Source organism: Zootoca vivipara, chromosome 3, assembly GCF_963506605.1.
Source record: "Zootoca vivipara chromosome 3, rZooViv1.1, whole genome shotgun sequence".
Classification (NCBI taxonomy): Eukaryota; Metazoa; Chordata; class Lepidosauria; order Squamata; family Lacertidae; genus Zootoca; species Zootoca vivipara.
This window is the reverse complement of record NC_083278.1, coordinates 22459049-22475835: the sequence shown is the minus strand read 5'-3', so window position 1 is coordinate 22475835 and position 16787 is coordinate 22459049. Positions and strand designations below refer to the sequence as shown.

The window sequence follows — 16787 nt, the reverse complement described above, 5'->3', positions numbered from 1 at the left end:
CAACCATTGATCAGGGTCAGGACTTTTACCCAGAATGGATAAGGTATCAGTCAGGTTCTGTTGTTCCTTTTAGCCCAAGGAGGGCTTCATGTGTGACACCTTCAAAGTATCCAGAAACATCTGGATGCATATCTTATTGAAAGTAATGCAAGGCTGGTGGGTACTATCAGAGGTGGAGCTAGCTGCTCCAGTACCTGGGGGTGGGGGCATGGGGTGGGGCAAGCACCCCTGGGGGCAAGATGCCCAGGGGGTAGGAGCGAGCCAACCATGGGGGGCTGCTTCCTGGGCAGACTGGGCTGCTTCCTTTGCCAGCAACCTTCCTCCCTTCCCTCTTCCTTTTGACAGCTCGAGGGAAGCTCCCCCCGCCAGGGGAATGGGAAGCAACAGCACGCCACCTGCCCGCAACTCCCAAGCCTCCCCCGAGATGTCAAAATGAAGGGGGAAGGGGGGAAGGTCTCTGACAAGGCCGCAGAGCTCTGCCCCTTCCCCCGACGGCTCGGGGTAGGCTCGGGAGTCGCAGGCGGGCAGTGCACTGAATGTCACCCCCACCCAGGGCGGACCGCCCCGACCACCCCCATTCCTCCGCCCCAGGTATTATCTACTCTTGGGTGTGTATCTGTTTCATGTGCACAGTCCAAGAAGTGCTACCTGCATGGAAGACTGCTTCTGTTCAAGTGTATCTCCTTAGTTGGTTCAGGGCAAAGAAGAAAGTGATGGAGAGAAGGGGGGTTAAGAGATGATAAACAATCCCTTCTTTGCCCTGCCCTTCATCTTAATTGATTCCACACAAAACTCTAGGGGGGGGGGAAGCTAAGATGTAAGCAAACTGTCTTTCTTTCCTACGATTCCATTTGTGTTATGCCATATTTCAGAAAGTGAAAATTTGGACTGAAAAGTTGTTGAGCTTCCCCCCCCCTCCCAGAAATCACCACTTCTGATATGAGTTGCCATATGTCCGGATTTTCCCGAACATTAAAGGGACTCCCGCCTGAACACAATTCCCAATGGCTGAATCCCGGACATGGCCGGGATAATCCGGACTTATGGCTACCCTATTTACCAAATAAAAAACTTAACACGGTTGACAATGGCCAGAGCAAGTTGTCACAGCAAGTTGATGTAACGAGGAGAACTTTATGACACATCTGCATATTTTGTGACATTGGGGGGGGGGGGAGACAGGGGCTGGTAGAGTCTCCCCATTCTGTGCTACTGCGGCATAGGTTGCCCCTTGTTAAATTCTTCTTGTCTGCATTCACCTCACGTCAAATGCAACAGAATGGTAATGGCCTCATACCTTAACGGCCCGATTAAACTCTCTCTTTTATGTAATGACAGGTGCTTATTCCTTCTTCATAATAAATGTTTGTTCTTAAAAGGGTTCCGTGGCAAGATGAGATTTATTTCTCTTTTGTGCTTGTTGTAATATACTGTACCAGGTGCCTCAAGATGAATGGGGAGGGTACCCTGCTGGTGGTAAAGATGATGAGATTCCCTGCAGAAGGATGAGAAGTGGAAGTTATATTAAAGCCATGGGAGATGAGGAGAGTGGAGATTCCGACACTAGCCCCAAAACATCACCAAAGGTAGCAGTCCACCCGGAGTCATTGTTAAAATCTATCGGACAAAGAGCTCTTGGAGACCACCAAAAGTAAGCCTCTCAAAGCTTTTTCCTACATTTCATTAATGTGAGTTTCACTGGCTCAAGCTACATTTCCTTCTGCAGTTTTTTCATATTCTGCCACAACTGAAAGAAAATGTTAGCTGTACTTATTCTGACTTTTCCCATTTAAGTGGATGGTTCTATTGTTAGCAGGGGGGGGGAACCAATTCCTGTGCCCGATAATAAATAGCAAACATCTTTTATAGTTTACTATATTTCTAACAGAAAAGATCTATGTGCTGTGAAATAAAAACTGACACTAATTGGAAAGACAATGGCATTTTCAGTAAAGTGGAAAAACAGAGTAGCCTTATTGTGCATCCATTAAGTATATCCTGAAGAACATATGAATACTGTATATAAAAATTAATTTTTCAAGCTAGGGAGAACAAGATATGATGGGGAGGGGGCAAGCCCACAGGAAGCTAATTTTTTATTTACATATTTAGCATTGAGCTGTATGGGATCGCTTCAACTTTCCTATCATCAGCTCTTCCTGTTTCAGTATCTATAAATTGTTTGTGAACCAGATCCCAGGGCAACACATAAGTGTGACTTCTCTAGGGCTCAATCCTGGGCATTATGTATGGAGGTCATAGGCTGCCCGGACAACAAGACCCCCTACTCGGCCTCACTGATGTGGTCCAAAGGAAGGCAGAACAATATCTTTGGTGCAAGTGTTGACAGAAGATAGGCTTACAAGGTGCCATCCAACCATTTTAGGGACTCTGGATTAGCTTTTTCTTCTCCTGGAGATGTCCCCTGCAAGGCAGCAGAGGTTTAGGATCAGAGTTTTCGTTTTTCTAGATGGGCTACCTTCCCGGAAATTGCCGCCTTCACCATTGGACCCACTATTGGTCTTGTTCGCTCAATCCACTGGAGCCTGTCTTTGCATGCAGGGGATAGACTAATTGAAAAAGAGGGGGGTGTAGCAAAACAGTTTAAGTGTGCCCAGAACCTCTGCATTCTCAAGCAGCAGTCTGTTCTCAGATACAGAGGGAGGGGAGCTGGCTGAGCCCATCTTTTCCTCATCCCCACCAGAGGAGATTCCCCAGGAGTGGAGATTCAGTCTTTGAGCTCAAGCCTGTGGCTAGCAGCCTGGAACCTGAAGCCCTGAAAGATGATAAGCTTTAGGCCTGATGGCTGTCTGTTTTAAAAATCTTGAATTCACATTCATGGGCATGGAATCAAGGAAGAGTAATCAAGGTACAGAAAGTTATTAGGAATTGTTTGGAGTTTGGTATTTGTTGGGGCAAGTTCCTTGGATGCAGTCAGCTATCCATAGTCCTGCAAGATGTACCGGTACATCATACCATCTTACTTATCCTGAAGCCCAGGGAACGCAATAAAGAGTAACTTGATTTCCACCTTTCAAAGTATTTGTCCTGTGCTATATTTCTGCCCAATTCCACAGCACTTTAAAAATCCCTATTATACCAACAGAAAGGTTATTGTGTAGGAGGCCAGGATGTTGAGAAGCTAATGACACAACCGTTTTTATTTCAGTTTCAGGGCCTAGTGTTTCTTTTTCTTTCAGATGGTCATCTCAAATGAACTAAATGTTAGTGACAGAAGAGGGTTTTTTGTTTGGTTTGGTTGCTTGGAAAAGGCAAATTGTGCCCTTTATGAATAGCTGTCCTCAGAAAGAAAGTGAACTAATATCTTTCTCTAAGTTTCATTTGGAGACTTACATCACTGAGATTCCACCTGATACTTTATATACGGTGGAATTCAAAGCCACGCTAATACAACCATCAAAGCAAGCACTCACCCAACAAAACAATCTCCCTTTTCCTTCCCCCACATGTGCTGTTCTGGGTGTTCTTCTGACCTTCTGGAACCTAATTGGGGGTAGCAATGGGATGAAAGGGAGAAAAGTCCTGTTTTGCCAACAGGACTTGTGCTTGTTCCTGCTCTCAGGAATATATGGTTGAATCCAGCCCTTAATAAAGTTTATAATTATTGCAAAAGTCCAAAATAATAGTCAAGAAAAGGAGAGATTGCTAAGCACGAATGATACATCACATGGGCTTTATACGCAAGAACAGGCATCCCCAAACTGCAGCCCTCCAGATGTTTTGGCCTACAACTCCCATGATCCCTAGCTAACAGGACCAGTGGCCGGGGAAGATGGGAAATGTAGTCTGAAAAATCTGGAGGGCCAAAGTTTGGGGATGCCTGCGCTAGAATGTCTTTTCAGAATAGCATCTGAGGTTGCAGTGCTGGGATCGTCATTCACATTGGAGATAAAGACCATTCTATATTTCATACTGTACTTAATGTATCATACTGTGTTTTATGTGTTTTGTTTTCTTTCCTCCTTCTCAACTGGTTATTGACTGAAATAAATAAATACCAGCCCATGTCAGAGGTAGAGTTCATTGGTAAATGGTTACGGCTGGAAAGAAATTGCCTTCTAGAATTTAAGAAGAGCAACTCCTCCTCTGTTTATCTGAAAGAGAGCAGCATTTAGGGATTCACAACATAATGCCTGTATGCAGAATGAATAAGGCAAAGGCTTTTAAATAGAATTATTGAATAAACTAACACATGTAGTTGTGTTAATGACAATCTGTATACTGCAATAGTACACAAAATACAATATAAATTATGTTGATTGCTTAATGTGTCATTTGATGCAAAAGAAAAGCTAATTCTTCCTAAATTAATTTTCACAATTACCAGCCCTGTGTTTTATCCTAATAGAATCTTTCTTGAGTGTTTGCTTCTGTAAGGATAACATTATAACATGAAGAATGTTAAATGTTTTTGAAGGAGAAAAATTAAAAGAAAAAGGTCTACCATGGTTCAGTGATTAGGTTCATAGGATGACGTGAGGGGGGGGGGCAAACTGCTCTTCTCCTACAGCAATCTCATTTTATTAACTTAATTTTCTATTACCCAGTTTGCTTTTTTTATAAAAGAGGAAAACATGAAGCTGCCTTCCTGGGTACAAAACACTTTCATTTAATTTGGCACAAAGCCTGATCTCATCTAGTCAGACCAAAAGCGATAGTTGCATGATTAGCCAAAGTTTAGGCTGGAGTTGCTTTCATTACTCCTGATTTCTCTGTGCCTCACTCCCTTATATGGATTATATGTATATTTTCTGACCCCTGTTATATAGAATATATTCAAATCTTTTTGAATTCATCTTACCATAGTTTGTTTATATTTATTTACTTTCTTCTGTTCATAACCCATCCTTCATATAGATTCCAGGGCAGGTAACAGTATTAAAGCAACCACAGTAAAATGCAATTCAAATAATCTAATAAAACCAACTCTATGATGATATGATTTCCAACGAAACAACCCTGTATTCAATAACAGCAGCAGAAAACAGTGGGGAGGGGGCAGCTGTCATTATGGGGCTCATTATCTGAGCACCAGCCTGTTCTGGGCATGTAGGTTTAGGCTTGGGAACACAAGTTAGAGCTGCAGTAGTAGCATAGCTGCCAAGTTCTCCCTTTTTTAAAGGGAAATTCCCTTATGCTGAATAGGCTTCCTCGTGAGAAAAGGGAAAGCTTGGCAGCTATGAGTAGTAGCTAGGAGTCGGTTTTGCCAATTGCATCTGGTGAGCAGACGGTGGACCTTTCTGTCTTAACTTACCTGGAACGCTTCGTTTTCTCGAGGCTATTCTAGTGTACCATCCTCTGCCCTTGATGATGGTTCAGAAGCTTCAGGAGCAGGATAATACAGCACCTTCTCTCCTCATGGGAAGTACCTTTAGCTGGGAGTATATTACAGCAGCTCTCCAGTGTCGACATCTGCTCCCCAGTTGTTTGGGTGCAATTCAAAGTACTGTACAGGTTATGATACTCTAAATAAGTTATACATAGAATTTGGAGGTTCTGACTCAATTAAACTTTACTCGCATCGGACTACCTCTTTTACCTGAGCACCCGCTTCTCATGCATTGTCAGCTTCTTTCAAAGCCCACATTTTATGTAAAATTATATTTGTAATACAGTGGTACCTCAGTTTAAGTACACAATTGGTTCCGGAAGTCTGTACTTAACCTGAAGCGTACTTAACCTGAAGCGAACTTTCCCATTGAAAGTAATGGAAAGTGGATTAATCCGTTCCAGACGGGTCCGCGGAGTACTTAAACTGAAAGTACTCAAACCGAAGTGTACTTAAACCGAGGTATGACTGTACTGCAAAAGAATGAAACCCCATGCCATACTCTATTTCTGCAGCGTAATTTTATGTCTATTAACACACACATATTTTTATACTGTTATATGCATTGTTTTATGTATTCATTTATGGTTTCTTTAGGAAACCTGGAGTGCATGTGCATATAATCGGCAATAATTGTTCAGATTTTTAGTGGGACTAGGGTGCGGGAACCAAGTCCTCAATGAGATGATTATTGGGCTGGGGGAATCCATGTGGATAAGCTTGACATCTAATTTTTGGAAAATTACATCCCTAGCCCTAAACAGCTTGGGGCCTTCATGCTTAAAAGACCACCTTCTTCTGTAAAGCTAAGGCCACCTCTAATATTGAGGGTCTCATTCATGTACCGAGTAAGGGCTGAAAAGGCTTCTAGGCAAGATAAAAGAAGAAGAAACCGAAGTACAAAAACTGGAAAGTGACAAACCTCTCCTTACTTTGCTCTTAAGATGGGACACTTCATTGTTGTATTAAATCAAAACAAACCTTTGATAAATTCTTATTTATTAAATCTAGGTTTCACAACGATCAAGGTTTTAGTTGCTTTTTTAAAAAAATATGTTGCAATAAAATATAGTTCCAATAAGTGTTCCGCCCTCAAACTTTGTTGATCTGAAGGGCATGATAATAAGAAAATAAAGCTAAAGAGAATTTGAGTGCCTTAGTTCAAAATCTGTGATTTTAGAGTTTTGATCAATTATCCATCTCAGCAAGCACTCACTATGATACTTATATGACTGGTGGGAGCAATAGGAGGTGAAAAGAATTTTCTAAGCAATATGGGTTCTTTTCCTTCAAAGAGGAATCCACTGATAATCAAGTCTGTCTTTGGATACTAACCTTGAGGAATAAGCAGGCAAGTGTGCATTCTGTTAGTGTTTCCTTCTGGTTGGTGTGGTACACGAATGGCATTTATGTTCCGAAACTGGTAATCATCAGCTTCAACTCAGCGATCACTGATGCTCCTTGGGGCTGGTAGGCCAGAAGGCAGGGAGGCCAACTGTAGGGGGTGCCACAGCCAATGATAGGCAGAGTTCTAAGCAAGAATGCAGGCAAGTGGAGGCTTGCTAAGGGCAACTGAGGTTGGTGAACCATTCGCTCCAATATATTAGACAACATCGTCATAGCAAAAGGGATGGTGCAGAATTCTGCTTTGATTCGAATGTGGGCTGAAATCCCAATATCATTTTGAAGTCCTAACCAGATTGCAGATTCTGCTCCAAGTTCACCAGTCTACTCTAGAATTTTGGTAGGCAACAATTATTTTTATTTTTAGGTTTGTTTTTAATATTTACTGTATGTGTGTGTGTGTGTGTGCGTGTGTGTGTGTGCGCACACACACACACACACTCACACATACGAATACCACCTTGTTTTTTTAATGGTAAGAAATAAATGCCCCAATAAATAAACATGTGGTTTATATTCTGGCATCTGTAGAAACTTTCCAGATTCCAGCTATCGCTGTACAAAGTGCTTTAAATGACAAATTTTGCTAAACTATGCTAGAAAGTTTACTGATTGTCCAAACAAGAATTGTAGAATTTACCTGTAGAATTGAAGATTTACCTGAGCTACCAAAACAATTAGTATGATGAGAGCGTTATTAGAACTGACCTTAATAATGCTGAGCCATTTTTGTGGGTAAACTGAATAAATTTAATCTGATTCAGAGAATTTATAGTAACGGATAGTTCCAGCATGCTGTGATGGAGTTAAGAATGGGCCAGAGTTGTGCTCATTTCTTGTGTTCCGCCTTCACACAAGCAGTTCTTGCTGAGTTCAGCGGAAGCAATTAGTTATGCAGCGCAAAAAAATGAATATAATCCGATGCAACCTCAGTTAAGAAATTATGTGTTGATAAAACAATTGAAGCCTTCAGCTTTACAGAGTGAGCATGTGATATGTTTTTAGTGCAGGCAATGGAAGCTTTGTTCACGGGAAATTGTGTTTTTAGAGGTATTCACAGTTCCTTTTGTAATATGCCTCTTTGGGATATGAGCTTGCCAATTTTCTCAACCGTATTATGTTCATTGGAATTCACCTGCTTTACCTCCATTTGGTCTCCTTTGTCCCCCTTTGAAGCAAAAGTAACTGTGCAAGTATAATGCTATTTGTTATTGCTTCTGCATCAACTGGATAAAGCTGCAAAGGCATGGCATGTTCTAAAAGTGGCCTTAAGGACAGACTCCATTTGGGCTGAACGTTGGAGATACTGTTCATACGCTTACAAGGCAGCATTTGCTGAAGTCGCAAATGGAATCAGGGGAATGTTAGGATAAAATAAAAAACACTTGGTGTCATTTTCTCACTTTAAGAATTTGAATTGAGGCTAAAGCAGATAACAGTTTTTAGTTGCGCTAGTTATTTAGTGAGTCTTGTTAACCTGGTTTCCACTTTCCCATATGCTCATCACTATTTACTAACCATTTCTGAAATGCAACAATTTTTGTGATGCATTTTGAAATACTCTTTTGCATTGCTCGAGCAAAATTAAGGCCTCCCCCCCCCCCTTACAGTAGCTAAAAACCAAGTATCCAGTAATGTGGTAGAAATTCCAGACCCACTGTATTTTGTCATTTCAATTGTGTGGGGACAATCCTATACAAGTTTGGCAATTTTAGTCAATGGAAGGAAAGTTCTCCCTTTGACCATTGTGGAATTTAAATGTGGATTATGGTTTCTCATTGGCTAAATGTTTCCCCCAAATGGAATGTCTTTTCTTTGATTGGTCTTTTACCATCAATGTGATTATGTGCCATCTTAATCCTAAGCATTTATACTTGGAAAGTAGATGTGCTAAGTTCAGTGGTTGTTATTACTAAGTATGTCTAGGACTTCAGCATTCATATCTGTATTATCGTAAATGTTTACATCTGAATGAGGAAGGTCCGTAGGCAATATTTTAGTTTAGTAAGGAACAATTTGCAGTTTTAAAGTGTAAGTAAATCATTCACCACATGCTATGCAGCAGGACAATAAAGAAGTTTATTAATTAAACTGAGTGGCTACATTGCCACCAATGACAAGTCAATGCCAAACTTTTAAAAGTTCACCTGATACCATATATATCTCACTTAATATATGCATGCAGTTTAGATTAGTTTGCAATGAGATGTCCTTTGGGGTTGCACAAGGATCAGCCCCGGGTCTGATGCTGTTTAACATCTTCATTAATGACTTGGAAGAAGAAGTGGGCAGCACACATCTCGGGGGAAGCATTGTGAATGATTTATATGATAGGCTACAAATTAAAAAATGAGCTCAGCATACTAGAGAGCCTTGCTGGAAAAAGAAAAAGAAATGTCGAACAGATTCTAATGCAAAGTATTACACAACGGAGAGAGAAAAGGATCCACATTGCAAAAAATGAAGCAGGGGGGTAATGGCTTGCAGATAGCATTGCTGGGAGAAACTTTAATAGTATAGGAACTGGCGGGGGGGGGGGGAGAGGGAACCACCGTGGCATAACAAATGGATATATAGGTTGCTGTAACAATCATTGTTCACTTAACTGTTTAATTTATTTAGCGCCAACATAATGTGAAGTGAGATGTTCATGGGGTTGGTTGTAAGCATTGGGAATGGCTTGAGAAGCACTCAGCACTAGCCTCAAGTACACCCCGAAGTAGGATGCCAGCGAGTTTGAAAGGAGCCTGGTCGATATGAGTGCTTCAAATCTCCCAAGTGTCATACATGCAGTTAGAGGCTGCAGTAATGACGGCAAAATCCAGGGACTCATCTTGAGCACTTCCCACTTGGACCAGACAATTAGAGCTCTTAAGTGCTGACAGAGCCAACCGTATGCTTTGGAGGAGGAGAGCCTAAATCTAGTCCAAGCTCTTCTCCATATAGGAGACTGGGCCTGTTAAGAGCTGAGAGCAGATGTGTGCAGCTGAGGCCTTTCCGCCTGGGCCAGGGCCTGTTCCTGTAGTAGGAATAAGAAACCAGAGGCCAATTTTTTTTTTGTGGTGTTCCCCTAACGTCGATGGAACCCTAGGGGGAAGCTTCTGGGGGAATGGGCAGTGGCCTCCTATATCGCAGGGTGTTCTTTCCACTCCCCTCTCTTCTTTCTAGCCTTAGTTTTTCATCCTTTGTTTCCCTCTCTATCTTTCCTTAATAGTCAGAGCTACCTGCAAGCAGCAAGTGATGTGCCTGTTGGACACAACTTGGATCCGTCAGCAAACTACAATTCCCCCAAGTTCCGATCAAGGAATCAGAGCTATATGAGAGCAGTGAGCACGCTCAGTCAGGCCAGCTGCATCAGCCAGGTTGGAAACATTTTTTATTTTATTTTCAGCCTGATTTTCTAAGCAACATCAGCAACAGGGGTTTATCATACCACCCAAGCTAGCTACCAGCTGCTAAGCAGTTTTATCAGCAGTTCCATGCCAGAGAATTGAAATCATGTCCAGTTCCAAATGGCTTAAACTAAGTTCATTTCAGCCCCAGCAAGCATGGCCAATGGGAGGGACAGGTGTAGTTCAGCAATACCTGGTTCTAAGGTGTGCGGTTGAAATGTTCTGTATATGAACTTAAAACATATAGTAACAACAGGTGGTTTGTCTGGAGCGAGACACACCAGTAGCCTGAGTTCAGACAACACAATGAAACAACAGTGCAACAGCAGGACTGAAGGAGAGGCAAAGTAGATATGGTCTCCTCTCTGGAGGCACACATACTCATGTATTCACATGCTAAACCATGGTTTGGTTTAGCATTATGTACAAACCAGGCCACAGTATGGAAGTGGTAAACAATTGTTTGCAAATGCAAGAGTTACTTACCAAGGAGCACAAATTGGCCATTCCGTGGTGAATGAATATATAACTTTTTGAGGGTGTGAGATAGGAGGAAATAGAATAACAGTTAGCTGCCTTTTTGTGACACTGAATTTTTTTTGGGGGGGCAGCTGCGTGTGTTGTATAGGATGAACCTTTGGTGTATAAAGCTAATGAGTGTTAATCTGTGTGCTTCTTGCTTTTGAATGTCTGAACACCCCCCCCCACATTCTAGGATAAGAAAAGTCATGTAAATTGGAGCAAGGACTTCTTGGTCTATTTCATTCAATGAGCCTTCCTATGTCTCATAATCTTCTACTGATTATGATTCAGTTCTAAGGGGAAATCAGATGGCCGGTTAGCATGCATGGATTGTCATCTCAGAGATTCACAGCTTGAAAAAGGCTAAGAACAGCTGCAAAATGTTCTGATTGCCTTGTGGCAGGCCCCTACAGCTCCTATACAACAAGAGAACCAGGACAAAATTGAGGCTAGCTGACAGCAGGCATAGACATTCCAGGACTGCACTTTTTCACAAGTTCATCTCTGCCAGAACTTGAAGTTATTAAAGACAAGTAACTGCTTCCCAGTGCACTTTTTCCACACCTTCCTCTCCCTGGTAGTGTAAACATCCAAATGAAACATGGGTGGCATGTAGTCTAAACCACTGAGCCTCTTGGGCTTGCCGATCGGAAGGTTGGCGGTTTGAATCCTCACGACGGAGTGAGCTCCCGTCGCTCTGTCCCAGGTCCTGCCAACCTAGCAGTTTGAAAGCATGCCAGTGCAAGTAGATAAATAGGTACCGGTGTGGCGGGTAAATGGTGTTTCTGTGAGCTCTGGCTTCCGTCACGGTCTTCTGTGCACCAGAAGTGGTTTAGTCATGCTGGCCACATGACCCGCAAAACTGTCTGTGGACAAACACCGGCTCCCTCGGCCTGAAAGCGAGGTGAGCGCCGCAACCCCAGAGTCGTCTGCGACTGGACCTAAAGGTAAAGGTAAAGGGACCCCTGACCATTAGGTCCAGTCGTGACCGACTCTGGGGTTGCGCGCTCATCCATCCTTAAACATCCAAAATGTGATTGCCATACTCTGAAATTCCCTGACCGACAGCATTTTCTTCCGCAAGGAGCTGCCAATGGAAGCATTACACCACACATTTCATATTATAAACCATGCCAGAGAGAGAGAGGAAGAGGAGACGCGAGCTGCTGTTTATCTTTAGCAAAGCCCAGTCCAGTAGAGGAGTGTCCCACTTCCCTACTTTGTCTCATAGCACTAGGCAGCGCTCTTCCTCTAGGACAGCTTTCCCCCAACCTAAGTGAGCTGCCAATGTTTTGGACTATAGCTCCTATCTCCTTCAGACTATTTGGACAGCATCAGGTTGGTCAAGGAAATTAAGTATGTTAAGAGAATGCTATGTCCACATTGTTCCTGCATATTCTCTTCCCCCACTTAAGCCAGTGTAGAAGAACTGAGGAGAATGTGAGCCCAGAGGCATGCAGGTTTTTCGGGTGGACATCAGATACAGGTGGACCTCAGCCAACCATGCCACATATACTTTTCAAGCTCATCTAAATAGCCATTTATGCTGCAGAGGGAGATTTGTATACATTTTTTTTCTCCCCACATAAAAAAGGGGCTATGCTCCTTTGCCAGCAAGTTGAATTTACAAGTAGGAAATAAGATAATCATAAGTATGACCTGCATTATCCCATCTTTCTTTCCTAATAATGTTTGGATAAGGCTATTCAGAATGAGAATGTTTGTCTTTCCAGAGAACATTGGTTAATGTAATTTGATTAGAAATGAAATGATCATTACAAGGGCCAGAACTAATTGTTTTCAGGACAACTTAATTCTGGAAGTGCATTTATGGGAAATGGTACTATCAGGCTTTCGGTGTGATCAGAGGCTTTTCACCACAAATTATCTATTTAAACTAAATAATATACTGTATACGGTACTTCGTCAACTGGACTTTTGCCCCTCTTTAGCCACTTCACAGGGTAGCTTTGTGTGGGGCTGGAGGCAAGACAGCCACAAGTGTTATGGGCACACACTGTGGAGAGCAAATGCAGTTTCTGTCAACTGCCAATCTCTTTTGGCAAATTGGCACTTTGGAATTTTGATAGAAGGCCAGAACAGCATGCCTTCTGTCCACCCTGCTGTGGGTCAGCCTACTCCCACCCACAGACAGAAAGAAAGAGGGAAAGCACAAGACACAAACACATTTAACTTTTCTAAGGTGTCAGCTCCAGTGAAATTAAAATGGATTCCCTTGAATTTGCTTGATTTTCTGGGGGTGGGGGTCGGCAAATTAACCAGTCGACTAATCAGTAAACATCACAGATTCAGTGCTTGGTAGCACCACGAAAACTTTGATCCAAGGCATTGGTATTCTTGGTTTTTACACAGGATGACAAAATCAGCAACAAATCACAAAATGCATCTGTATGCATGGCGGTGGTTTGGGGGGGGAGGGATCCCTTGTGAGGGAATTTAGAGGATCCATAAGGATTAAGTGCACCATGGATCAAGTGTACTTCAAAGTGCACTGGATCCTTGATTTGATCAGTGGTGATGGATGTGTTCTGTGATGTGATTATGATTGGCAGGGCAAGGAAACATTGCACAGTTTCAGGAGCATTTATTTTATTGGATTTAATTTGTGGATATGCACCCCCCCTCTCTCTTTCTCTCTCTCTCTCTCTGGCATGCCATTCTCTCACACTCTTTCTCTCGACTCCAGTGCACCCTACTCCACCCCCACCCCCTAACCCATTGCTCCATTTTTCTCCTTCTGCCTCCAGCTATCCAACATCAGCCCCATTTAACTCAGTAAACATCCTTATCTTACAATCCTAGCTACAAGAACTTCCCATCAAGCCAGGACCATATTGTTTACTGGCATCATTAGTTTCATTAGTATTTTCAGTCTGTCTGCTATTATAAAATGAACACTTATTATTATTACTATTATTATTATTATGAGCAATTTGTGATAGATGTTTGGAACAAAACAGTTTCCTTTTACACATAGGAAAAAACCCTGGTTTGTTCAACCACTCTTAGGTGTAAGAAACCTTGATCAAACTAGTTTCAGATCCTGGTTTGTTCAATAACTGTGTGTCTGTTCCTATTTATTATTATTATTATTATTATTATTATTATTATTATTATATATACCACCATTCATTCAAGGATTACAGGGTGGTTTGCAATATATAAACACAAAAAATACATAATGTAGTAGCAAAGGAAAGCAATAACGCTCCTACGCAGTTATTGTATTATTTATTAAATTTCATTGCTAAACAAGTTTAAACTAAAAAGCTGTCCTAAGCTGTCACCCAAAAATAACATCAGAACTGGACAGTCTACTTAGCACACAGATAGTAGCGGAGCAAACATGCTTAGTTCAATGACGTTGAAGCATTTTGCTGCATGATAAGAAGTGTCAAGAGGTGAGGGGGGTGAGGAGGGGGACTCTATTAATGTCCAGGTAGTGCCTGCTTTTGAAGTGCTACAGCAGAGTCCATTCCTGACAGAGCAAGCCAACCAAAACAAAAACAAAAAAACCCAATGCAATGTTGTTGTTTATCTAGATGAGTGAAGCAGAGGTCAATGGGCAATTTGAATCTGTTTGTGAATCAGTGTTTAGTGAAGTTGAAGCTCAGGCCATGGATGCCCTCGATCTGCCGGGTTGTTTCCGAACCAGAAGCCACAGTTACTTGCGTGCCATTCAGGCGGGCTACTCTCAAGACGACGATTGTATCCCTGCAATGGCATCTTCCAATATCACCTCAACAATCAGGTCAACAACAGGTAAGATTTATCTACGTTGTTCCCTTTGCAGTGAGCCGTTTTGCATATGAAAAGTTCGGAAATGTGAAATCTCTTGTGTGAACGGAAGGCAATGTACACTGCGCAGCCATGACTCATTCTGTGGGGAAGCACTCGACTGAATAACACCTTTTATTTAGCTCTAACGCTGGCTTACATTTTGCATCATCTCATAATTAGGAGCCTCAGCTGTCTATGAACCCTGGTCTGCTTTCTGAGCCCGATGGAATAACCAGTGAGAGCTATATCAAACATAAACCAGAGTTGGGTGCATCCTGCTCCAACGTATATTTCTTGTAAGGAAAAAAAAAAGCAACCATACATTTCAAAACTTTGTTTCCTATATGCATGTGTAGGTTTGCAGCTTTCCCTCCTTTAGCCCCAAAACACAGTTGTCTGAAGCCATCCCCTGAAGTTCACCAATTGCTTTATTGTCCTTAGATTCCCAAAATGGCTTGGATTGAGAGAGGGCAGGGAGAGAGAGGAGAGTTTGAAAGCACCATCCCTGCTCTTAGCAGGTGCAAGTCTTAGGATTCTGCCTAAGTACCCTGCGTGATCCACCATATGCATTTTCCCCCCATTATTTGTCATAAATCATCAACTATCATTATTATGCCATTCATTTGGCATCCACCTGTTGCCTGAGTTGTTCTAGAAGCCGGGCAAAATCCTGTTGTTGTCTTTAACTTGCAATATCCTGTAAATGTTATTAGTTGTCTCTGCTATGCCGCTGCAGCTTTGGTTTTTGTCTGATGTGTGAGATTATTGTAACTATTGTCGATAAATGACGCGATCACAATTTGTTTCGTAAGGCACATTTTAAATACATCCATTTGTGTACGCGGTGAACAATCAGGTATTTTTCGTTACCTCACCTCTTGCTGCTCTGCTTGCTTGACACTTAGGTGGGCCTTATTGATCTAGTAGATACTGTGTGTCTGGTCTTCATCCCATTCCTGATAGTCTAAGGTGCCACACTTAAAAGGAGGGGAGAATGACACAATGGAGTGGAAGCAAGAGAAAGTTGCCTGTACCATATATACATATGGGATTTCTCTCTCTCTCTCTCTCTCTCTCTCTCTCACACACACACACACACACACAAGAACAACAACAACAACCCAATAACACCCGCTCTTTCACAACACATTTAAAAGGCATTGGATGTCAGTTGTCAGGGGATTCTTGCGACTACTCTCGAGTAACAACGCTCCTCATGTCACTTTTTCACAACGTGTTTATTGGTGCCTCTATTTACAGTGAGCTAGGTGTAGGAACATGTCTTCTTACTCCGATGCAGAATCCGGAAGTGCCCCCCGGTGCGAACGCTCCCAACATAAAAGTCGCGGCACACTGAATCTCCTCCCCTTTCTTCTCTTTCGTAATTCCGGAACCGGAGGAAAGGGTCTGCATTCCATGTTTTCCCTCTCCCCCTTTTCCCCTTCTCTCTCCTCCCGCCTGTGGAGTCTGGGCTCTTGCCTCCTGCCTGAGCCCTGGCACTCTCTCTCCGTGTTCTGACTAGCCTCCCCCGAGCCTGTGCTTCCTTCGCTGCTCGGGGAGGGGCTGCTCTTGATGATAGGGGGACTCTGTACTCTCTCCCCCTTACATCAGTCTACCTAAGGCCTGGTTAAAGGGGAACCTTTTCTTCTGGGACCTAAAGGCGTACGTTTCTGGGCACAAGTGTTGGTGCTGACCTTGAAAGCCCTAAACGGCCTTGGCCTAGTATGCCTGAAGGAGCATTTCCACCCCCATCGTTCAGCCCAGACACTGAGGTCCAGCTCCGAGGGCCTTCTGGTGGTTCCCTCGTTGCAAGAAGTGAGGCTACAAGGAACCAGGCACAGGGTCTTCTGGGTGGTGGCGCCCGCCCTGTGGAACACCCTTCCATCAGATGTCAAGGAAATAAACAACTGAAGGCAACCCTGTATCTGGAAGTTTTTTAATGCTTGATGTTTTTATTATATTGTAAGCCGCCCAGAGTGACTGGGGAAACCCAGCCAGATGGGCGGGGTATAAATAATAAAATTATTATTATATTAATGAAGACACCAGATGAACTTCCCTGACGAGAGCATTCCACAAACGGGGAGCCACTGCAGAAAAGGCCCGTTCTCATGTTGCCAGCTTCTGGACCTCTCATGGATGAGGCACTCAAAGAAGGGCCTCAGATGATGAATTCAGGATCTGGGTGGGTTCATATGGAGCAAAACAACAACAACCTGTCAGTCGCTAGCAGGAGCTCTGCTGCATGTCACCAGTGGCAGTAACACTGAAAATAAACTTCAGAAAAGAAGAAAAGGATTGCCACTACTGTATGTGTG

The 16787-nt window shown here is 42.8% G+C and overlaps 1 protein-coding gene across 1 annotated transcript in view; it reads left to right on the top strand.

Moving 5' to 3' along the window:
- DLGAP2 (DLG associated protein 2) overlaps window positions 1–16787 on the top strand; it is a 365596-nt gene that overhangs the window by 288648 nt on the left and 60161 nt on the right. The window contains exons 6-8 of the mRNA XM_060272460.1: window positions 1440–1651; window positions 9969–10116; window positions 14232–14451. Of these exons, the coding sequence (XP_060128443.1) occupies window positions 1440–1651; window positions 9969–10116; window positions 14232–14451 (580 nt within the window). The remainder of the gene's footprint in view (window positions 1–1439; window positions 1652–9968; window positions 10117–14231; window positions 14452–16787) is intronic.